This window comes from Xenopus tropicalis, chromosome 3 (assembly GCF_000004195.4).
Source record: "Xenopus tropicalis strain Nigerian chromosome 3, UCB_Xtro_10.0, whole genome shotgun sequence".
NCBI lineage: Eukaryota > Metazoa > Chordata > Amphibia > Anura > Pipidae > Xenopus > Xenopus tropicalis.
Window position 1 is genome coordinate 140,627,331 of NC_030679.2, and position 23,531 is coordinate 140,650,861.

General features: G+C 49.8%; 2 protein-coding genes across 8 annotated transcripts in view; one reads left to right on the forward strand and one right to left on the reverse strand.

Annotated features, from left to right (window-relative positions):
* The first annotated feature begins 4,196 nt into the window (after nucleotides 1-4,196).
* ier2 (immediate early response 2) lies at nucleotides 4,197-5,824 on the forward strand. The gene has a single exon (XM_002940619.2). The coding sequence runs from the start codon at nucleotides 4,482-4,484 to the stop codon at nucleotides 5,157-5,159; it is 678 nt and encodes a 225-aa protein (XP_002940665.1). The 5' UTR covers nucleotides 4,197-4,481; the 3' UTR covers nucleotides 5,160-5,824.
* A 13,517-nt stretch (nucleotides 5,825-19,341) lies between these two features.
* The window catches only part of cacna1a (calcium channel, voltage-dependent, P/Q type, alpha 1A subunit), a 132,006-nt gene continuing 127,816 nt past the window's right edge, over nucleotides 19,342-23,531 (reverse strand). For 6 of the 7 annotated variants that reach the window (XM_031899455.1, XM_031899453.1, XM_031899456.1 and 3 more), the window contains 3 exons: nucleotides 22,855-23,053; nucleotides 22,035-22,246; nucleotides 19,342-20,822 (listed from right to left, as the gene is read on the reverse strand). In XM_031899455.1, the coding sequence (XP_031755315.1) occupies nucleotides 20,298-20,822; nucleotides 22,035-22,246; nucleotides 22,855-23,053 (936 nt within the window). In that variant the 3' untranslated portion in view covers nucleotides 19,342-20,297. The remainder of the gene's footprint in view (nucleotides 20,823-22,034; nucleotides 22,247-22,854; nucleotides 23,054-23,531) is intronic. The other variant, XM_031899457.1, reaches the window with a different exon arrangement.

A 23,531-nucleotide genomic window follows, 5' to 3' on the forward strand; every position in this document is an offset into this window, starting at 1 on the left:
GGAGAACGTTCGCAAACAAGATGGGGCAGGGTGGCATAGGAGTATTTATTTAGTTTTAAGAAGATGGAAAAATCGACCTTTTGGGGAAATCTTTGCCAATGCCAGAGGGGCTGCTGAGAACTTCCGTTGACTTTGGGGTATTTTTGGCCCAACCAGCCCAATTAAAGGAACAGTAACACCAAAAATAATAAAGTATATCAAAGTAATGAATATATATTGTACTGCTGCCCTGCACTGGCACAACTGGCTGTGTAACCTGCACCTTGTTCCCCCAATAGTATGGGGCGCATTGTCTGTGGATCCCACTTCAGGAGGGGGTTGTTGCGCTTGTTGGGAGTAAATGAAGAGCAGTGATTGGCCAAGTATAACCGCTGCCATTTTGTGGGTAGTTCTGAATGTGAATCTGAATGGATATCTTCATGCAGAAATAATAGCAGCAGGTAATGGTAATGGATGGGATAGATTTGATGGCTGATGCTGGGGGTGCCACACTTCTGATCGGGGGGGGGGGGGGGGGGGGTTGTGGATTACAGCCAGAGGTGTGGGGGGACTGGAATCTTGGGAAAGTAAGGAGGGGCTTGGTCAGCAGTGGCCATAGTGTCAAGTGTGGGGCAGAGGTCCTAGAAGGATTAAAGGCAGATGTTCCTGGTGCTGTTGTGATTGCAGAATGGGCCCCTATAAGAAGGCAGTGGGACATCACCGGTGCCAGATAAACCCTGTGCTGCAAGTCTCACAGTAGGAGCAAGGTGAGCATGGGGGGCACTCATGGCGGGGATAGTCCTTCCACCCAAGAGGAGAAACTGTACCCCTACCACACCCAACAAACCTTCTCACCATCAGTATTATTGCACCTTCTGTGCATAGTCTGAGAGATACAGTTCAGCCTCATCTGACTCCTCCCTCCACCTGAGCAAAGGCTCATTTGCTGTAATGTGTTGGCTCTATTGCCAACAAAGGGTTACAGACCGTATTAATGAGAGAACAGGCATGAGTGCAGGAGTCAGAACTACAGTGAGTCCAGCTGTGAGTATAGAAGTGCAGGAGTCAGAACTACAGTGAGTCCAGCTGTGAGTATAGAAGTGCAGGAGTCAGAACTAAAGTGAGTTCAGCTGTGAGTATAGAAGTGAGTGCAAGAGTCAGAACTACAGTGAGTCCAGCCGTGAGTATAGAAGTGCAGGAGTCAGAACTACAGTGAGTCCAGCTGTGAGTATAGAAGTGCAGGAGTCAGAACTAAAGTGAGTCCAGCTGTGAGTATAGAAGTGCAGGAGTCAGAACTACAGTGAGTCCAGCTGTGAGTATAGAAGTGCAGGAGTCAGAACTACAGTGAGTCCAGCTGTGAGTATAGAAGTGAGTGCAGGAGTCAGAACTACAGTGAGTCCAGCTGTGAGTATAGAAGTGAGTGCAGGAGTCAGAACTACAGTGAGTCCAGCTGTGAGTATAGAAGTGAGTGCAGGAGTGAGTCCAGCTGTGAGTCCAGCTGTGAGTGCAGGAGTGAGTACTAAGTGAGTCCAGCTGTGAGTGCAGGAGTGAGTACTAAGTGAGTCCAGCTGTGAGTGCAGGAGTGAGTACTAAGTGAGTCCAGCTGTGAGTGCAAGAGTGAGTACTAAGTGAGTCCAGCTGTGAGTGCAAGAGTGAGTACTAAGTGAGTCCAGCTGTGAGTATAGGAGTGAGTGTAGGAGTGAGTACTAAGTGAGTCCAGCTGTGAGTGCAAGAGTGAGTACTAAGTGAGTCCAGCTGTGAGTGCAAGAGTGAGTACTAAGTGAGTCCAGCTGTGAGTATAGGAGTGAGTGTAGGAGTGAGTACTAAGTGAGTCCAGCTGTGAGTGCAAGAGTGAGTACTAAGTGAGTCCAGCTGTGAGTATAGGAGTGAGTGCAGGAGTGAGTACTAAGTGAGTCCAGCTGTGAGTGCAGGAGTGAGTCCAGCTGTGAGTGCAGGAGTGAGTCCAGCTGTGAGTGCAGGAGTGAGTCCAGCTGTGAGTGCAGGAGTGAGTCCAGCTGTGAGTGCAGGAGTGAGTCCACCTGTGAGTGCAGGAGTGAGTACAGGACAGGGATTGGTTGGCTGCTCAGTTAATCCTAATGGCGCATTAGAAGTGATTTGTTTACAAAGAGCTCGCTGTTCCCTGATGTGGGGAATGAATATGGCTGAGCCTGAAGCAGCTGCGTGGGTGGCAGCTGCCGGAATCCACTCCTTCCGCCCCTGTACCTCCAGCTTCCTCACACCCACGCACTGCTGCACCGGGGGCACCGGGGGGATCTCCCAGGAAGGGAAGGAGCCACTTACACATACTGGGGGGGGGGGGGGGGGATGTGGTTTGAGGGGGAGGAAACAGACAGTGCGTGGGAGGGAGAGAAGGGGAAGTAAAACTAGAAATAATTACTGGGTTTGTCATTCTGCTCTGTAATCTGTCAGCGGATTTATTATAGTTACCCACTCCCTGTGTCTGCCCTCTCCTGCCCCAAATATATCAGCCTGGGCTCCCCCAAATCCCCCCTAACTGGCCTTCAACCTGGGCCCCCCAAACGGGCCTTCAGCCTGGCCCCCCCAAATCCCCCCTAACTGGCCTTCAGCCTGGCCCCCCCAAATCCCCCCTAACTGGCCTTCAGCCTGGCCTCCCCAAATCCCCCCTAACTGGCCTTCAGCCTGGCCTCCCCAAATCCCCCCTAACTGGCCTTCAGCCTGGCCTCCCCAAATCCCCCCTAACTGGCCTTCAGCCTGGCCTCCCCAAATCCCCCCTAACTGGCCTTCAGCCTGGCCTCCCCAAATCCCCCCGAACTGGCCTTCAGCCTGGCCTCCCCAAATCCCCCTAACTGGCCTTCAGCCTGGCCTCCCCAAATCCCCCCTAACTGGCCTTCAGCCTGTCCTCCCCAAATCCCCCCTAACTGGCCTTCAGCCTGGCCTCCCCAAATCCCCCCCGAACTGGCCTTCAGCCTGGCCTCCCCAAATCCCCCCGAACTGGCCTTCAGCCTGGCCTCCCCAAATCCCCCCTAACTGGCCTTCAGGCTGGGCCCCCTTAGCCCATAACAAGGTTACAGATATATAGAAACATTGGGGTAACAGTCACCCTGCTATAGTTCCAGGGGTACCCAGGGCACAAATAAGCACTCACCCCAAATCCCCCCCTAACTGGCCTTCAGGCTGGGCCCCCTTAGCCCATAACAAGGTTACAGATATATAGAAACATTGGGGTAACAGTCACCCCGCTATAGTTCCAGGGGTACCCAGGGTACAAATAAGCACTCACCCCAAATCCCCCCCTAACTGGCCTTCAGGCTGGGCCCCCTTAGCCCATAACAAGGTTACAGATATATAGAAACATTGGGGTAACAGTCACCCCGCTATAGTTCCAGGGGTACCCAGGGCACAAATAAGCACTCACCCCAAATCCCTCCCTAATTGGCCTTCAGGCTGGGCCCCTTAGCCCATAACAAGGTTACAGATATATAGAAACATTGGGGTAACAGTCACCCTGCTATAGTTCCAGGGGTACCCAGGGCACAAATAAGCACTCACCCCAAATCCCCCCCTAACTGGCCTTCAGGCTGGGCCCCCTTAGCCCATAACAAGGTTACAGATATATAGAAACATTGGGGTAACAGTCACCCTGCTATAGTTCCAGGGGTACCCAGGGCACAAATAAGCACTCACCCCAAATCCCCCCCTAACTGGCCTTCAGGCTGGGCCCCCTTAGCCCATAACAAGGTTACAGATATATAGAAACATTGGGGTAACAGTCACCCCGCTATAGTTCCAGGGGTACCCAGGGCACAAATAAGCACTCACCCCAAATCCCTCCCTAACTGGCCTTCAGGCTGGGCCCCCTTAGCCCATAACAAGGTTACAGATATATAGAAACATTGGGGTAACAGTCACCCCGCTATAGTTCCAGGGGTACCCAGGCCTTTACACGCTAGAGTGCAAGCTCTTTTGCCATATTGACTAAATGTGATAGTGTGTGTTTCCCCTCACCTACTATATTACATTATGGCGGGCAGGGCGGGCGGTTAGTGCCCCGGTGGGTGCCCCAGTACAGAGGCCGCTCTCCCTCACACCTGCCCGGCCATATTTGGGCACAGGAAACCCTGGGGCTTTCTCGGCTGCGAGTTTCCCTCTGCTGACATCACACTCGCCATATATAGTCACGGGATCCGTTAGTGGGAGGGGCGGGGAGAGAGCTGAGCGGCTGTGATGGGACAGTGACAGTTAACCCGTTGCTGCCCGGTGCGTTGATGCAAAGAGCGGCGGCCACAGCAGGACACATAGGAGCGCATTACCGATTAGATATTTATAGACTATCGTTCGGACGGATATAACCCCCCCCCCGGCCAATTAGAAGCGAGACTGGCTCCGTGCTGCAGACTGTGCGAATTCTAGGCAGCCATGCGTATGTATAATCTGCTGATTCCGCCAGTTTTGAGGCGGCGACTCCAATCAGCATCCTTTAGATATAGGCAATTAGACTTCCAGATGCTGCAGCTCCCAGCATGCCCTCTTGTAACCCTGAGGGAGTTTGCAGTCCGGCGTTTCCCATCACTTTCCTTCCCTCCGCTACTCACGCAATTCCTATTCCTGTCAGTGTCCCTTTAACCGTCGCCCCGCCCCTTCCCCCGGCTCCTTTCCGTGACGTCAGTGAAGGCTATATAACCCTGCCCCGCCGCACTCGGGTTACACAAACAGTTGCTGACGCGCTGAGGGCAGTGATGGAGAGCCGAGCCCAGATGATCGCTCACCAAGAGGCCGTACACCGGGAGGCCCAGCGCATCGCCTCCCTGTCCGCCATGAAGCTGCTGCGCACCCGGACCCAGCGAGGGGGGATGCGGCTGCACCGCTCCTTACAGCTGGCTATGGTCCTACGCAGCGCCAGAGATCTCGTCATATCTACCGCCTTCCCCCCGGAGGCGCCTCAGCCCCACACCGCTCCCACACTCCGGGAGAGCCGCAAGCGGAGGTCCGAGGGGCCCCGAATGGCAGAGCTGGTTCCGAGCAAGCGAGCCTGCCTGTGGCAAGTGATCCCTGAGCCGCAGCCTCAAGGGGGCGCCTTTCCCGGCATGGCCGAGGTGTTACAGAGACTGATCGGCTCCATCCCACAAGCTCAGCCCCTGGGGTGCCGGGCAGCCATGGCGGTACCGGGGTTCCACTCCAGGCCGGTGGAGGCGTTCTGAACATTACCGGGGGGAGGTTAGGATGACTGGAGGACCCTCTCCTTCCCGAGCTAAAGTATCGGGGTGTCTCTGGGGCCCCTGAGGTACAGCGGCAGGAGGAGGAAGGAACTACAAGCCGCGGGGCGGAAGGAGACTGCCCGCCGTATAACTGCAGCCTGCCGGGGCCGGACACTGCCAGCAAAACCGTGCGCCAACCCTACTGTCCTGTGGGACTCGTATGAGCTGGGTTCCAGCGCCCCCTGGAGTTGCAGTACCGGCCTCCGGCCAAACACTCGGGCTGAGCGAAACCAAGCGGAGCCGTAACGGTGACTCACTGGGAGAGTATCGGTGCGTCACACCGCCAGTCTGGGGAGCCCGCCCTTCCCTACTGGGGCATTTCCCTCGTACCGGCACCGAGCCGCCCTCATTCCTCTCAGGCACTGGGGCAAATGTGCCCGTTTTACCCCTTGCTGGGGCCTTGGATACTGTGAGCTGTGTGATTGGCTCCCTACGGAGACAGACTCATTCCTATGTGGTGATTGGCTCCCTACGGAAACGGACTCATTCCTATGTGGGGGGGGTCAGACTGGTGAAATTCAATAAGACAAGCCCCTTGGGGGGCACCTTGGCATTCCCTTTGTGTATATGTACAGTGTGTGGTAATAAAGCTTTTTATTTTTCTACTATTAACCTTGGTCATTATTTTAACCCCCCTTTTATATTTGGTACAGTCACTGGAGCGCCCATTGGTCAGCAGTCCCCAACCTTTCCTACTTATGAGCCTCAGTCAAATGTAAAAAGTTCATGGAGAAGCCAAATAAGGGCTGTGATTGGCTATTAGGGGCCTCTATGCACCCTATCAGCTTACAGGGGCTTTATTTGGTAGGAAATCTTGTTTTTATTCAACCAAAACTTGCCCCCAAGTCAGGAATTCAAAAATAACTCCCTGGTTTGGGGGCACTGAGAGCAACATCCAAGGGGTTGGGGAGCAACATGTTGCCCCTGAGCCACTGGTTGGGGATCACTGGTGTAGGTCATACTAAGTTGAGTTTAGTAGGGGGCTGCGGGGCACACTGGGCACAGGGTAGGCGGGTCAGGGGCCGGGACATGGGGCTGCGGGGCACACTGGGCACAGGGTAGGCGGGTCAGGGGCCGGGACATGGGGCTGCGGGGCACACTGGGCACAGGGTAGGCGGGTCAGGGGCCGGGACATGGGGCTGCGGGGCACACTGGGCACAGGGTAGGCGGGTCAGGGACCGGGACATGGGGCTGCGGGGCACACTGGGCACAGGGTAGGCGGGTCAGGGGCGGGACATGGGGCTGCGGGGCACACTGGGCACAGGGTTGGCGGGTCAGGGGCCGGGACATGGGGCTGCGGGGCACACTGGGCACAGGGTAGGCGGGTCAGGGGCCGGGACATGGGGCTGCGGGGCACACTGGGCATAGTACGGGCTGGTACTTCCTTGGCTTTGGGAGGGGCCGGCGCTCTGGCTCATTTACGTATGGGAAATCTAGGGCTCCGCCCCCAGCCTGTTTCCTGGTGTATTAATAGAAGCGGAATGCAGGGATCCTGCTGTACCAGTCTGCTCCGCTTTCTGTGTCAGTTCTGACTCATGCACCGCACTTTCCTGATCAGGATGATAATGAGGTGATGTAATGCAGCCCGAGGAGCCATACACATTCCTCTGAGAGTGACATTCATCCAATCAATAAACTGCACTAACTGTTACCCATGGCAACCAGCTGGCAGTTAGCAGTAGGGTAATACATTAGGGCTCCCCAGGCAAATACAGTGTCCCAGTTTGTGCCCACATGGAGACACCCCAGGCACCCACCCCCCAGGCCTTCCCTTCCCCTATGAGTTAGTCAGCCCGGACTGGCAATCTGTGGGTTCAGGCAAATGCCAGAGGGGCTGCTGTAAGGTGCCATAGACACTCACTATTTATTGGGCCTATGGGGGGGCTGTTTGGGCCTCTGGGTACTGAAAATCAGGCCCGGACTGGCAATCTGTGGGTTCAGGCAAATGCCAGAGGGGCTGCTGTAAGGTGCCATAGACACTCACTATTTATTGGGCCTATGGGGGGGCTGTTTGGGCCTCTGGGTACTGAAAATCAGGCCCGGACTGGCAATCTGTGGGTTCAGGCAAATGCCAGAGGGGCTGCTGTAAGGTGCCATAGACACTCACTATTTATTGGGCCTATGGGGGGCTGTTTGGGCCTCTGTGTACTGAAAATCAGGCCCGGACTGGCAATCTGTGGGTTCAGGCAAATGCCAGAGGGGCTGCTGTAAGGTGCCATAGACACTCACTATTTATTGGGCCTATGGGGGGGCTGTTTGGGCCTCTGTGTACTGAAAATCAGGCCCGGACTGGCAATCTGTGGGTTCAGGCAAATGCCAGAGGGGCTGCTGTAAGGTGCCATAGACACTCACTATTTATTGGGCTGGTGGGGGGCTGTTTGGGCCTCTGTGTACTTGGAATGCCAGGGCCTATTTTGACTCCCAGTCCAGACCTGGTGCTGGGCTTTGGCCAAACTGGCATTTTGGGCCAATGGGAGCGCCAGCGTAGCTACAAATCTTACACACAATGTACGTGGTACAGAGTGCTGGCGCCACCTGCTGGACAGCCTGTACCTCACACCCAGTACAAACCCTGCTGCTTTATTTTATCATTACTGGGCCTGTTTGTGCTACAGAAGCACCCAACCTACGGTTCTAGGGGCCCAACCCCAGGGAAGAGGACTGGTTCCCAGTGCCAGTGTAATAGTAACAGTGTAATAGCCCCTTTATGCCCCAGGTCAGCCCAGAATCTAGCAGAAACCTACCCTTTTTCTCTTCCCCCATTCTCCTGGAGTCAGTACAAACCATATGGCAGCTCCCATCCAGTTATAAACGAGAAAATACAAAGAAGGAATGCTCTGGGCACTAAGCAAAAAATATGGAGCAAATTAGCTCCAAAGTTGTGGCCCCTTGAGCTGTTGTTAAACTACAAATCTTAGGAGCCCCGAGGGAACAAAGCAGGGAGCTGCGCTCCAGCAAGCCCGGGGCCACAGGTTGGGCAGCACTGATACACAGAATCTCCATGTTCTGCTACAAATGCAGCTGAAGGGCTGAAGGTTGGGCAGCTGAGATATTATTGTTGCCATCTTGCCCTACTCGCTAAATCTTGACCTATTTTTGTCATTTTGTCCTACTGTCACCATTTTGTTTTGGCATTGTCATCACCATCTTCAAACTGGGCAGATGACAGCCCTGCTATCACCGTTTTGCCCACTTGTTGCCATGTTGCTCTGTGGTCACTATATTGTCCTACCGTTGCCATCTTGTTCCACTGGTGCCATCTTGCCCTACTGTCTCCATCTTGTCCTGTTGCCATGTTGTCCTATTGTCTCCATCTTTTCCTACAGTCGCTACCTTGTCCTTCCATTGTCATCATGCTCTACTGGTGCCATCTTGTCCTACTGTTTCCACCATTCCAGCTTGGCCTACTGGTGCCATCTTGTCCTGTCATTCATTGCCATCTTGTCCTACTGTCTCTATCTTGCCCTACTGTTGCCATCTTGTCCTACTGTCTCCATCTTGTCCTACTGTCTCCATCTTGTCCTACTGTCTCCATCTTGTCCTACTGTCTCCATCTTGTCCTACTGGTGCCATCTTGTCCTGTCATTCATTGCCATCTTGTCCTACTGTCTCTATCTTGCCCTACTGTTGCCATCTTGTCCTACTGTCTCCATCTTGTCCTACTGTCTCCATCTTGTCCTACTGGTGCCATCTTGTCCTGTCATTCATTGCCATCTTGTCCTACTGTCTCCATCTTGCCCTACTGTTGCCATCTTGTCCTACTGTCTCCATCTTGCCCTACTGTTGCCATCTTGTCCTACTGTCTCCATCTTGTCCTACTGTCTCCATCTTGTCCTACTGGTGCCATCTTGTCCTGTCATTCATTGCCATCTTGCCCTACTGTTGCCATCTTGTCCTACTGTCTCCATCTTGCCCTACTGTCTCCATCTTGTCCTACTGTCTCCATCTTGCCCTACTGTCTCCATCTTGCCCTACTGTCTCCATCTTGCCCTACTGTTGCCATCTTGTCTTACTGTCTCCATCTTGCCCTACTGTCACCATCTTGTCCTGTTGCCATGTTGGCCACCTGTCTTCATCTTGTCCTACTGTCTCCATCTTGCCCTACTGTTGCCATCTTGTCCTACTGTCACCATCTTGTCCTACTGTCTCCATCTTGCCCTACTGTCACCATCTTGTCCTGTTGCCATCTTGTCCTACTGTCTCCATCTTGTCCTACTGTCACCATCTTGTCCTGTTGCCATGTTGTCCTACTGTCTCCATCTTGTCCTACTGGAGCCATCTTGCCCTACTGTTGCCATCTTGTCCCACTGTCACCAACTTTTCTTACAGTGGCTATCTTGCCCTACTGTTGCCATCATGCCTTACTGGTGCCATCTTGTCTTACAGGTAACATCTTGTCTGTCGCCTTTAAGCCCTAATGTTGCCATATTGACCCGATCATTGTCTCCATCTTTCCCTAATGTCTCTAACCTGTTGTTTTGCCACTCTCCCAGCCACTGCCATGTTGTTTTACCCTCTCCATCTTGCCCCTGTCACTCTCCCAGCCACTGCCATGTTGTTTTACCCTCTCCATCTTGTTCCTGCCACTCTTCCAGCCACTGCCATGTTGTTTTACCCTCTCCATCTTGCCCCTGTCACTCTCCCAGCCACTGCCATGTTGTTTTACCCTCTCCATCTTGCCCCTGTCACTCTCCCAGCCACTGCCATGTTGTTTTACCCTCTCCATCTTGTTCCTGCCACTCTCCCAGCCACTGCCATGTTGTTTTACCCTCTCCATCTTGCCCCTGCCACTCTCCCAGCCACTGCCATGTTGTTTTACCCTCTCCATCTTGCCCCTGCCACTCTCCCAGCCACTGCCATGTTGTTTTACCCTCTCCATCTTGCCCCTGCCACTCTCCCAGCCACTGCCATGTTGTTTTACCCTCTCCATCTTGCCCCTGTCACTCTCCCAGCCACTGCCATGTTGTTTTACCCTCTCCATCTTGCCCCTGTCACTCTCCCAGCCACTGCCATGTTGTTTTACCCTCTCCATCTTGCCCCTGACTGTAACTGCAGGGATGTGCTGCCTCTATTAGTATCCCATAAAGCCCGCTCTGAGTTTACTTGCCCTTTAGCGTCACTTGTAACCAATCCCCAAACCCCATTTTAAAGGAACAAAACCCCTTTAGAGAAGCCCAATCCTTCTATACCGTGACACCCTATCGCCCCCTACTGCCGGCACCGCGCAATAAAACAAAGAAATAGGATGCTTTGCGGTTTCACAACAGCCATGTAAAGCAGTTCACTATTTATTTCTTTCACTTTTTTTCCTTTTAAAATGCATCAAAACATGTTTTTTTTTTATATTTTTATTTTGTATTTTTTCTAAAATCATACAGGAAAAAAAAAAAAGTCAGGATAGAAAGTGAAACAGCCTGGCCAGCTTGGCCTTTATCTGGGCCATTTTTATTCTTAGATCTTCACAAGCATAACCCAGGCGCGGGCAAAGGGCTGACCCGGAGATCTTGTTGAACTGCAACCCCCCCGGCCTCCCCACAGACAGCCAATAATTGTAGTTCAACAACAGCTGTAGAGCCTTGCCGTTCCCATGCCTGCTGTGCCCTTTAGCATATCCTGACCCCCTTAAACCCCAGAAGAGCTTGAAACACATAGTTGTGCATGCTTTGTTACCTTCCTGTGCAAAGTCATACGGCTTCCCCCGGAACAGGGACAGCAGTGTCGCCATAACCCCGTCCCTTTAAGTGGAGAGCTGATGGATTTAGTTCTGTTTGCAAAACAATCCCATTTCCCATACAGTCAGTAATACAAATAGAATAGGATTCTGTCCCCGTATTCTGTCCCCGTATTCTGTCCCCGTATTCTGTCCCCGAATTCTGTCCCCGTATTCTGTCCCCGTATTCTGTCCCCGTATTCTGTCCCCGAATTCTGTCCCCGTATTCTGTCCCCGTATTCTGTCCCCGTATTCTGTCCCCGTATTCTGTCCCCGTATTCTGTCCCCGAATTCTGTCCCCGTATTCTGTCCCCGTATTCTGTCCCCGTATTCTGTCCCCGAATTCTGTCCCCGAATTCTGTCCCCGAATTCTGTCCCCGAATTCTGTCCCCGAATTCTGTCCCCGTATTCTGTCCCCGAATTCTGTCCCCATATTCTGTCCCCATATTCTGTCCCCGAATTCTGTCCCCGTATTCTGTCCCCGTCGCCATCTTGCTGTGTTGCTAGCGAGGCCATAATTCACAGTCACTCAGGATTAAAGAGACCTGAATCTGATATTAGGGGGATATTAGCCAATCACAGAGGAACCTCACTGTTTCCCTGCCATAAAGCAAGGTGGCGCTGCTGTTTTTGCTAGTGCCATGTCCTTACATAGGATAGGGCTTCTAGAAGAAAAGTATATCCCTCCCCTCACCCCAAATGAGTGACCTCAGTCTGCCTGAGCCCGGGATGTGAATGGCAGAAGAACCTATTAATACTGGTGCATTTTGGGGGGTAAGGAAAGGCCATGTTATCTCTAACCTACCCCCAGCTGCGAGAAATGTATTTTCCGACCCACACTCACCCTAACCCAGTCCTTTTCAACTGAAGCCTGACCCGGCCGGAAGCTGAGAATGGAGCAGTGGCAAGAGGATTATTTAGACTGAGATTTAGGGAGAACACCTATTGGCTCGTCGGTTTACCCCCCCCCCAATCGCAGCCTTGAAATGACAGGATACATTGTCACAAAAAGTCATGTGAACCTTTGGTGCCCACATCCCATTAGTCTGGAGAGCCTGAGCCTCCCCAACTGAAATATGTAAGGATAAAGATGTCTCTATTAACATTCTGTCTGCAAGTTAGTGAGCCAGGGAATCACTTGGGATGATAGTGTATGATGTAAGCGAGTAACTGTCAGATGTGACTGTCAGTGGTTGGCACATTGTGTAATATGTGGCCAAAAGCCAGTCAGATGCCAGTTGTAACATGGGGGAATGGGAGGGGCATGGGAGGTGGATGGGGCACTGCACAGGAGTCTAATGGTTCCCTAGCAACTCCATGACTTTCAAAGACTTTTTAATGATGTCACAGATAATTGGCCCGCCCATTGGAATTCACTGGACCTTTCTAATTTTCGGCTCTGATGCTTTTTTCTGACCAAACTCAGTTTTTCTAATTACAGAAAAATTCTGAACTGTCCAAAGGTCAAAGTCCAACCCCTGACTGACTAAATATTTATTTCTCAGAAATCCAACTCTCCACCAAACGTTATCAGTTTATATTAATATTCTCAGCCTCCGAGCTATACATGGCACTGCCAGTAGGTAGGGTGCTACTAATGAAGGAAACAGGAATTGGGTGGGCATGGGTGGGGCCTAGCTGGTCCGGGGGATGGGGGCTGACTGTTGTGGAAGTGGGGTAAATTAGAGGGATCAGGTGGGAAAGGGTGGGGCCTAGCTGGTCCAGGGTTCGGTGGTTGGCTGTGGTGGAAGTGGGGTAAATTAGAAGGGATTGGGGGCCAAGGGGGGGGGAGGCAAGCTGGTCCAGGGGATGGGGGCTGGCAGTAGTGGAAGTGGGGTAAATTAGAGGGGATGGGGTGGGCATGGGTGGGGCCTAGCTGATCCAGGGGTTGGGGGCTGGCAGTAGTGGAAGTGGGGTAAATTAGAGGGGATGGGGTGGGCATGGGTGGGGCCTAGCTGATCCAGGGGTTGGGGGCTGGCAGTAGTGGAAGTGGATTAAATTAGAGGGATTGGGTGGGCATGGGTGGGGCCTAGCTGATCCAGGGGTTGGGGGCTGGCAGTAGTGGAAGTGGATTAAATTAGAGGGATTGGGTGGGCATGGGTGGGGCCTAGCTGATCCAGGGGTTGGGGGCTGGCAGTAGTGGAAGTGGATTAAATTAGAGGGATTGGGTGGGCATGGGTGGGGCCTAGCTGATCCAGGGGTTGGGGGCTGGCAGTAGTGGAAGTGGATTAAATTAGAGGGATTGGGTGGGCATGGGTGGGGCCTAGCTGATCCAGGGGTTGGCTGTGATGGTAGTGGGGTGAATTAGCAGGGATTGGGTGGGGCCTAGCTGGTTTGGGAGCTGGCTGTGGTGGGATTGGGGTCAGTTAGGGACATGACTATGCACATTGGGTGCATAACATTCAATTTGCAATATTGGCCCCAGCCGTAGCTGTTTAATTACTGGTTCGGCTGCTGAGACCCTGCTAAGGAGGCATCCCCTAAGGACAATAGTCCCTGGCTCAGTCAGCACTGGGTAGAGGTGCTGAGGTCTTATAAAGGTAGGAAGGCCGGCAAGCTACTCTGGGTAATGTACATGCAGGAAGGCCACAGTAACTGCCGGCAGCAATACATGCCCGGCCCCAGTCACACTGAGTGCCCCACTGTTGGCAACATGAACTGCAACTGTTAGAGAACTCATGGCACAAACTGCCATCGGTGCAACGCCAACGCCTTCAGTCTAGGAACTTGTATAAACCCTCCTATTTCTCCCAAATCCACACATGCTATATACATCCCTACAAGCCATTTCTATACATAAGGAACGGGAGAATTCAGCACAGGAAGAACAGACATTAGAAATACCCCTTGGCTGACAGTTGGGACAGGGTAACTTACGGGACCAAATGCCTTTAACAAGTATGATATCATCTCCATTTCTCCCACATATTGAATATGGTTTTTGTGGAAAAGGACGAGAACTCCTGGTTCTTTGAAATTCCCTGAGATCTAATGGAATCTACAGTATTGAGGAATATAGGAGAATGGCTAATGCCGCCATGTGTGAATGGATACAAGGCAGCCATTGCTATGGGCGGGCACTTTGTAAAGCGATATTGGCGCCATACAGGTGCATGTAAAACAGACCACATGTAAAAAAACAATATATCAATTGGCACAGGTGTTTCTCAGCTTTGTGACCCTATTAAGCCTTCTGGATAGTTGGCCCCAATCATATCGACCCAATTTGGCCCAGATAAGCTTACTAGCCACCTCCTCAAGCAAGCAGATTGTCCAGCCTGTGGCCAGTAGATCCTTACCTGGGGACCAGCGGGTCACCACAGTAGCCACTTGCCTCTTTAGAGAGTTTGGCTGCCATAGCTAGGGTTGCCATCTTTTTCTTACTGTTTGGGTCGGGGGAGCAGGCAGGGGGGTCATATTGGGTGGGAAAATGGGTGGAGCAGGAAGGAAAATGGGAGGAGTATAAGGGGAAACCTGTCAGCAGTGAGGGTCAGGGAAGGGAGGGATCCATATACCGGCCACGGCCCTAGCTGGTGATATACCGGATAGATGGTAACCCTGGCCATTGTGCTCTCAAGAGAACTTCAGTGGCCACAATGCCCTTGTTCCAGGTGGCCATGTTCCAGGTGGCATGGCATCCCAGGGGGGAAAGCCCTCCCCTAAAATGAATTGCACCCAACAGGGGAAGCCATGATTCCCTAATAAATATAAAATCAAAAAGGTATCAAGAAATACTGATTCCTGGGTATCATCCAAACCAAGGTCGGTGTGGAAATTTCCCGACACCGGTGCCTATGGCCCCGGCCCACCCCTGATCTGCCTGATCCCCCGCCTACAGATCCCTCTCCCACCCTGGCTGGTATTAGAAGCTTTATAAGGTGGCAACCCTTGGCCCAAATCCCATATATATACAAGTGGCTAGCAGCCTGATTTCCTAAGTATATAAGTGACTCAGTCATGGCAATTTGATTGGCTGTACCACCAAAAAAAAAAAATAAGATGACATAGGGTTCTGGACACAGGTATGAATCTTATATGGTCTTTATGCCTTGTCAGTTACATCAATACACACGGTTTTATGATGGGCAAATACTGTAACCACCAAAAAGATTCAGCCGAACCCTTAACTGCATCTGCGATTTACCAATATCACAGGGATAACGAATATAACAAAAACGAAAGTCATTTCTGGTTTAAAGTCACATGATACTTTAAAAAGACGAGTTATGTTTGGGATTTGGCCAGGCAGCGCAATCCATTCAACGCATCCCTAGATCCAATAACATTGGGACAAGTAGAACATTTGTATTCTTTTTTTCCCACTCATTTTACCAAAATCAAACTCTTCCAGCCTCCCGTAGGAAAGAAAAATAAAACATTTCATTAGGAGAGGGGTAAAAATGGCATTAAAACTTTCATTCAATCTCCCACTGTTGTTCTTTATCAATAAAATGAAATGGAGGAAGAAGAATGGTTAAAACAGGTAAGAACAATTCCAAGGGATTCCCCGACTGTGACTATTAATATAAATCGGAATACAGGATATCCCTGGCACAGATAGAGGAAAACAAGAATAATCACAGGATTCCGACCGGCAACTATCAGGTGGGATTATGGGTGAAAATGTCAGGCGTTGGGTAAAAATAGGGGGGTCCCACCATAATACAGCTGCCTAGGTGTCTGAGACCTGCTAGGCCTAACGGTAACTGCTACAGGGCTGTTCTGCTAGCTCCACCCACTTTCTATTAAGTCTAAAGGCCCCCCTACACGGGCCGATTGTAGCTGCTGATATCGGTTCCCTTGGACAGATTCAGCAGCTTATCGGCCCGTGTAGGGGCAGAAACGAGGGGCCTGCCCGACCGATATCTGGCCTGAAATTGGGCAGATATCGATTGGGCAGGTTAAAAGATTTAGTCGGATTGGGAACCCCATCGGCTCGTTGATGCGGTCCCCGAACCAACTGCCCCATTGACGCCAATATAATTCGATCAAATTATTTTTTTTTTACCTACACGCTCCCTGATATCGTAAACCCGTAGGTGGGGATATCAGGTGAAGATCCGCTCACTTGCCTTTACCCATTTTGGGCTAGTGGATGAGGACACCTCAGGGACAGATCAGTGGTACAGCCCAGGCACCAAGTTAGTATAAAGGCAACACCTTAATACTGATTCCCCAATATAAGCTTTATACCCAGGCTTGGTGACCAGGAGCAGGTCTCCCAGTGGTATGAATGGGATGGGGCAAAACCATGATTTTTCAAGCATCAAAACATCAGAATTCAACCCCAAAGAAATGAAAAATGGGGCTACTGGAGCAGGGGGGAAGCCAGTCATTTTGATGGGCTGTACCATTTTTCAAAAATTTTCCTATTTTCTTAGCATTTTTTTGCTGGTGTTTTTAGCCCCGGCCCTAGCGGGTGATTTACTGGCTAGGTGGGATTGGGATTCAGCCAAATCTGAATCCAGCTGAAAAAGGACGAATCTTGGCCGAATCCCAAACCGGATCCTGTATTCGATGATCCCTAGGCGAAACCCTTAACAACCTACGGGTAAAATTCACCATATTCCCTCTAGGTTACCGTCTAGTGGTGATGTCATGGGGGGCGGGGAGTGGGAGTTTCGGGAGTGTTGGGGGCAGGGATAGGTGCATGGGTTCTGCCCATAAAGATGAAGATACTGACACTAAAAAACTATTCCTCAGAATATTAATGTACTTTCCTATAGGTCGTGCTGATCTTTTTACACTGATAGGGCTGGTTTTGTAAGTAATTGTTACGTGAAGTCCCTAAACCTGACTGTAATGCTAATAGCCTCCTGCTGCACCAATATGGCAGCCCCCTCATAGAGGAACATGGGGGATCAGATAGGGAATATAAAAGCATCGAGCAAGTACTTTCATGGCAAAATTATAAACAATAAGACAATGTTATGATAGATATAAAAAAAGTTTTCATTTTTGGTGTCAGTATCTCTTTAAAAGTAAGTACCAGAGGGGGAGACATTTAAGAAATAGGAATTACAAAATTACTGGCAATTGTGTTGTTGGTAAATCTGTAATACTAGCCCCTAAGGCGGTGATCCCCAACCAGTGGCTCAGGGGTAACACGTTGCTCCCCAACCCCTTGGGTGTTGCTCCCAGGGGCCTCAAAGTAGGGGCTTATTTTTACATTTCTGGCTTGGAGGCAAGTTTTGGTTACATAAAACCCAGTGTAAAGCCAAACAGCGCCTTCTATAGGCTGCCAGTCCCCATAGGGGCCACCAAATAGCCAATTGTGGCTCTTACTGGCACCCCAGGAACTTTTTCCATGCTTGTGTTGCTCCCCAACACTTTTTCCATTTGTCACTCAAGGGTATAAAAGGTTGGGGATCCCTGCCCTAAGAGGTGACAACTCTACCTCTATTAGTCATCTCCAGCCATTGCAGCTGCCATTAACCTACGGCAGTGATCCCCAACCAGTGACTCGGGGGTAACATGTTGCTCCCCAACCCCTTGGATGTTGCTCTCAGTGCCCCCAAACCAGGGAGTTATTTTTGAATTCCTGACTTGGGGGCAAGTTTTGGTTGAATAAAAACAAGATTTCCTACCAAATAAAGCCCCTGTAAGCTGATAGGGTGCATAGAGGCCCCTAATAGCCAATCACAGCCCTTATTTGGCTCCTCCATGAACTTTTATGGTGCTTGTGTTGCTCCCCAAGTCTTTTTACATGTGACTGTGGTCAGTGTCAGACTGGGACCCACAGAAACCTTAGACCATGGGCCCATTCTCCAAACTACTTCTACTCCACTCCTCACTCAACCTCTATATTTTCCTAGTTTTTTATCTTTACATACTATATTCTATTCTTGTATTTATTTAGTCCCTTTATCCATATAGAAAAATAAGAAATGACCATAAACTAGGCCAAATGGCTAGAAGCATGGGGGCCCACTGGGAGTTTTCCTGGTATCCCTGAGGGCCAGTCCGACACTGGCTGTGGCTCACAAGTAACAATGGTTGGGGATCCCTGTCCTAAGGCTTCTGGGCTACCATGAGTTCTAGTCCAGCTGAATAGCGTTGAGTTGCCATAGCCCAGTGATCCCCAACCAGTGGTTCGTGAGCGACTTGTTGCTCCCCAACCCCTTGGATGTTGCCCCCAGTGGCCTCAGAGCAGGTGATTATTATTGAATTCCTGGATTGGAGGCAAGTTTTGGTTGCATAAAAACCAGTTGTACTGCCAAACAGAGACTCTAGTAGGCTGCCAGTCTACATAGGAGCTACCAAATAGCCAATCACAGCCTTTATTTGGTACCCCGTGAACATTTTTCATGCTTGTGTTGCTCCCCAACTAATTTTACATTAGAGTATGGCTCCCGAGTAAAAAAGGTTGGGGATCCCTGCCATAGCCAATGTCTGTGCTGCTTGCTGTCACATGGGCCGCTGCCATTACACCAGGGCCGAGGCCGGGACATATCCAGATCCTCCACACAAACCCAATAACGAGTGAGAAATAACATAGGAAAGGAGCCTTTTCGTATTCATTTGCTTTAATGTTTTAATAAAGAGTTCCACCCTAAGGCTATAAAATCCTGCTGCACGGGGCAACATGGTGACTCCATGCTCTCTATAACCCGCCTCCGCTGTTCCTCCCTCCATAGCCTGCGCAGTAGTATTACCCTCACAATGTATTGCATGGATCAAACCATATGACTTTGCTTACACGGGTGACAAAAAAACAGAAAAGAAACTCTCTGTATGGGGGGGGGGGCCATGTTGCCTGGGTGTGTGTTTGTGCAACGGTGCGGCAACATCTCGCCTTATTTCAAGCAAGAGAAATGATTTTTATATAGGCATGCTTTTTTTTTATTTTTTTTTAAATCTATGAGGTTTTTAAGCCCTGAGTTTTTATTTTTTTATTTTATTTTTTTCCTCCCAGACGTTCAAGGCTTAAACATAAAAAAAAAAAACAATTTCTGTGCCTTTTTTTATTTGTAAAAAAGAAAGTTGCATTCCGGGTTATAAATGGTACGTGTGTGTGTGGCGCAGAATGATGGCGCGCGGGGGGGGGGGTGTGTGCATTGCTCATGCGACTGTGCCACTAATCGTCTACGGGGGGGGGGGGGTGATGACGTCACTGTTACTATGCCGTAAAGAAAATCTGCCCCGGGAAGTGATGGTAAGTGCAGTGGATAAGGGTAAGAAAGGAACGGGGAACAATCATTGGCACAAACACGTACGTCTCACCGAACATCTATTTCTGTATCACCTACGAATGGTCACGGCCAAAGGCGTCGCTCATGCTGTTAATGGAAACCGGCTCCGACAAACAGAAATAAATCCCAGCTCGCCACTCGGGAAGAGATTCGCAATTTATCGTCCTTTATCCCCCAGCTTAGTAAGTTTGTTTTTTTTTTTCTTTTTGTTTTTTTTTTAATCTTTTTATATTCAATATATGTATATATATTTAACAATTTTTTTGCCATTTATAATATTCATGCATCCGCCACACTCCGGATCTAACGTTTTTTTTTTTTTTTTCAAACAAATTCGGGAAAAAAAAAAGCTTTTTTTTTTTTTTCTTTTTTCAAATAAAGCAAAGCAAAAGAAAAAAAAAATTCGGTCTTGTGTTTGGGACTTTCAAGCAAAAAATTAGATGTTGAATCAAATGCTGCTTTTTTTTGTTGATTTTTTTTTTTCTCCAACTTTTTTTTTGTCGTTTTTTTTGTTTTTTTTTTTGTTAATTCTCATTTCCGCAGGCAATATTAACAAATATGAGCGCCGAACACTCACGTGTGTGCATCTGCGTGCTCTCGCTCCATTGCATTAACTGGCACACTACATTTTATCCAATCTTTTGGATGATAAAACTCATCAATACAAATCCAAAAAAAAATAAAATTAAATAATACCATTTTTTTTTGTACATTTTTCCCAAAAGTTCTCTGCAGCTTTTATAAACTCTCTCACTCCGATTTTGCTGTGTCGGTTTTTTTTTTTTTTCCTTTCTTGTTGGAAAGTTCGACCAGTGGAGATCGTTCAATGTAGCGCAATGGGGAGGTGCTTGGGGTCAGGGGTTACATTTTGGTGGTAAACTTGTTGCTTAATCCTCCTGAGTGTCACCTACTCCCTTTCAAAACACAGATGCCCTCCCAAAATATACTGCATTACAAAACGCATGCTGTGAGGGCGCCCCTTCCGCTTTTTTCAAAATATGGAAGGATACAATGGAGTGATTTTTCATTGATTTGTTTCCTCGGAGTGCGTGGGGTGTGTGTGTCGGGGGGGTGGGTCGTACACCGCTTCCCCAGTTTCACTCCTTGCAGATGTGTCTTTGATTTCCCTGCTAGATTTAAGTTCTTTTTTTTGTTTGTTTGTCTTTAATATATAATTTTTTAGCACCAGTCATCCTCCTCACTCTCACTGTAACGTTCATGACGTGATTTTGTGGATCGCGGGGTCCCATGAGAGTAACCATTGGGCAACCTGCGCCCGCGCGGTGAGAGAGGGGGTACCCCCCCAGACTCGGCAGTCCTGGAGGAGCGCTGATCGCAGGGATGAGGGTCCTCAAAAGAGGAATCTCGATAAGGGCCGCTGTGCCTGCATCCAGCGCGGGGGACTTCCGTGCAGTGTCCTCTTGTGTGACGATGGGATCGGGGGGAATCATTGTTAACGGACCGTCTTTCATTGCTGCTTGGACGGTTCTCAGTCTGGGGATATCTCCGTTGGATAGGGGTGGTCATTCTGCACAAGGACTGCTGCTGGGGAGAGCAAACGCTGGCAGGCCGGCGGACCACTGGAGAATAAGTAACTCGTGGCCTGGGAGTTGTTGGCAGCTGGGGCAGCTGTCGCCTTCCTCTGCGGGGTGTGCTGGCCCCAGAGGTTGAGGGCACGGGGCTGCCATCCACTGAACTACTGCCCTACACAAAAATCCAAACAAAATGGGAATTCAAGAGCGAGAGAAAACACGAGAAGGAGACACGCGAGGGAAGTGGGATAAAAGACACAATAGGGAATAGAGAAGTGTGAGAAGAGATTACAGAAGGTATAGGGAGAGAGAAGAGCAATATGGAGGCCGATTTCAGTAGGGCCATGGTCGAGATAGTAACGTGGTGGGATACGATGATGTGAAAAGAGGCAACAGACGAGAGATGGGTATGAACGGAGTGTGAAAAGGAAAAGGCAGAAAGGGCAGAGACGTATGAAAGGATGAGTCAAGGAAGGAACAAAGAGATCAGAAGGTGCCGGACACACACAGAAGAATAAATAAGGACAGGAATAAGACATACGGGGGGCATTTGAGTAAAAGGAAGCAGAAAACCACAGTAATGGAAAGTCGATGAGGAAGGAAGGATAGAAACAACCCAGATACAGATAAAGAAGAGGAGAAGAAAATCACCCTCACACAAATACAAAGGGGGGGGGACGGGTTATGATGGAGGAAGGAGGAGAGAGGAAGAGTGCCACAGCGACAAGGAAGTTAAAAAAAAATAAAAAAATAAAAAGAAAGGAAAAAGTGGAAGAGAGATGGATTTTCTGTAAGTTTTTGTGCAGGAACAAAGCAGACTGAGCAAAATAAGCAGGGGGTCAGAGTGAGAAGATCCAACCAAAACAGGGGGAGGCAACTGAAAGAGAGAGATAAAGCCCCTCTCCCACCGCACAACCCTCTTCTCCTCCGTTCCACCTCCCACAATCCAAGCCTCCCAATCAAGATACCCTATCAAGATATGAGCAGCAGGGGGGAGTATGGCAATATGGCAAGCTGATACCCCAGCAAGCAGAGCGGGACAACACGGAAGTGGGAAAATGGAATGAGGGGGTGTCACACTGGCACCCTCCCAACCAAAGGCAGAATTTACAAATGGAAAGACTGGGGAAGAGATAGGGGTAGAATAGAAGGCATTATTTATGGATACAGAGATATACCAAGGTGTTTTGTTTTTTTTAATTGTCTTCACATATCTTTGGGCGTATTCCAATCTTACCGAGACAATTTGCCATCAATCTGCTGAGCACTGGTCCTGCCACAACGTTTCCCCTTCCACGTAACATATTACTGTCTATATACAGGGGACACCCTGGTTTTTCTGTTCTATTGCTTTCTGCCCCACATTATGGACATAAGGACCCACCTGTCTGTGTGGAGCATAATCTCGCCCTGTGCTGGGGGAGCGAGAGCTTGGCCTTCCGTACTCTAATCTCTCCCGTTCAGTGCTGGGGTGGTGATGATGGTGATGATGATGGTGGTGGTGGTGATGGTGGTGCTTCCGATCTCGAGTGCGTCCACGCTCTTCAGTGGGGAGATCACATGACTGTGTTGTAGTGCTGAGCTCTGTACCCAATCCTGTGGGAGAGAAATCTGCATTAGAGCTTTGGACTGAAGGGGCACTAATAGCAATTGGACATATTGTGTGAAAAACAATTTTGTGCCAATCAATTGTACTCATCTAAATATACAGTAGAAGGAATGGGCTTTATAAAGTAGTGTTTGGGGCTGATTTATTGAAAATGTCTCAAAAAAACCCACTAGCCCCGCCCATCTGTTCCACTTCCTGCTGCTCCTTTCCCAGGCTGTGCAGGGGGCGGCGGCACTCAGCTCACTGTGCTGTAGGATAGGAACCAATCAGCAACTAGGCTGACCTGATAGGGAACTGAAGCTTGTCTGTGCTTGTGTGACTGCAGGGCTGTGATTGGCTACTCCCCTCCTACTGTGCTTAGGACACACCCACCCCTTATTTGAAAGACGGACAGGGACCTGAAAGGATCTATAGGGAGCTCCAATAAAGGGGCCATTTTAGCCCGAAGTGAAACCAGTACTGTATATTATTCATAATTGCCTACAAGATTAGAGGTATTTTTATTTATCCAATATGTCTCCTATAAGCCCTGTGTACTCGAGAAGAAAGAATAGAAACAGATTGCTTCTGACACACAAACACATCCACCACTGACCTGACTCCAGATCCACATATCGGGTGAGGGATCTGTCAGAGACCCTGTGTCCCCTCTCCCTCCTGCGTTGGTGCCCATGGCGAGGTCCTTCCTCAGGTGTAACCCTCTCTAATGAATACTCATCCAATCTGATGCCTTTAGACTGGGAGTGGCCGAGCATGGAGGCGGAACGTTTCATAGGACTCCCGTCCGTAATAGTCTAAAAAAAAAGAATAGCAACACTAAGTCTGAACATTTTATTCAAACAAGATTAGTTTCTGGCAGCAAAGTATATGAGATTGGATAAAAAATAAACCATCTAGAAGTTCAGCAACGTTCAACTTCTTATCTAAGACCTGTTCATTGGCAGATATTCTTTGCCAAATTCACTCACAAGTCAGCAGCCCATTGACCATTCACTGGCCCAAAATGATGCCCTGATTACTGACTTAGTCAGATATGACTGGGGCTGGATGGAAGATTCCATCAGATGTGTTCCCTGCCTGACCGATGGGTCTACACCAGTGATCCCCAACCAGTGGCTCGGGGACCACATGTTGCTCCCCAACCCCTTGGGTGTTGCTCTCAGTGCCCCCAAACCAGGGAGTTATTTTTGAATTCCTGACTTGGGGGCAAGTTTTGGTTGAATAAAAACAAGATTTCCTACCAAATAAAGCCCCTGTAAGCTGATAGGGTGC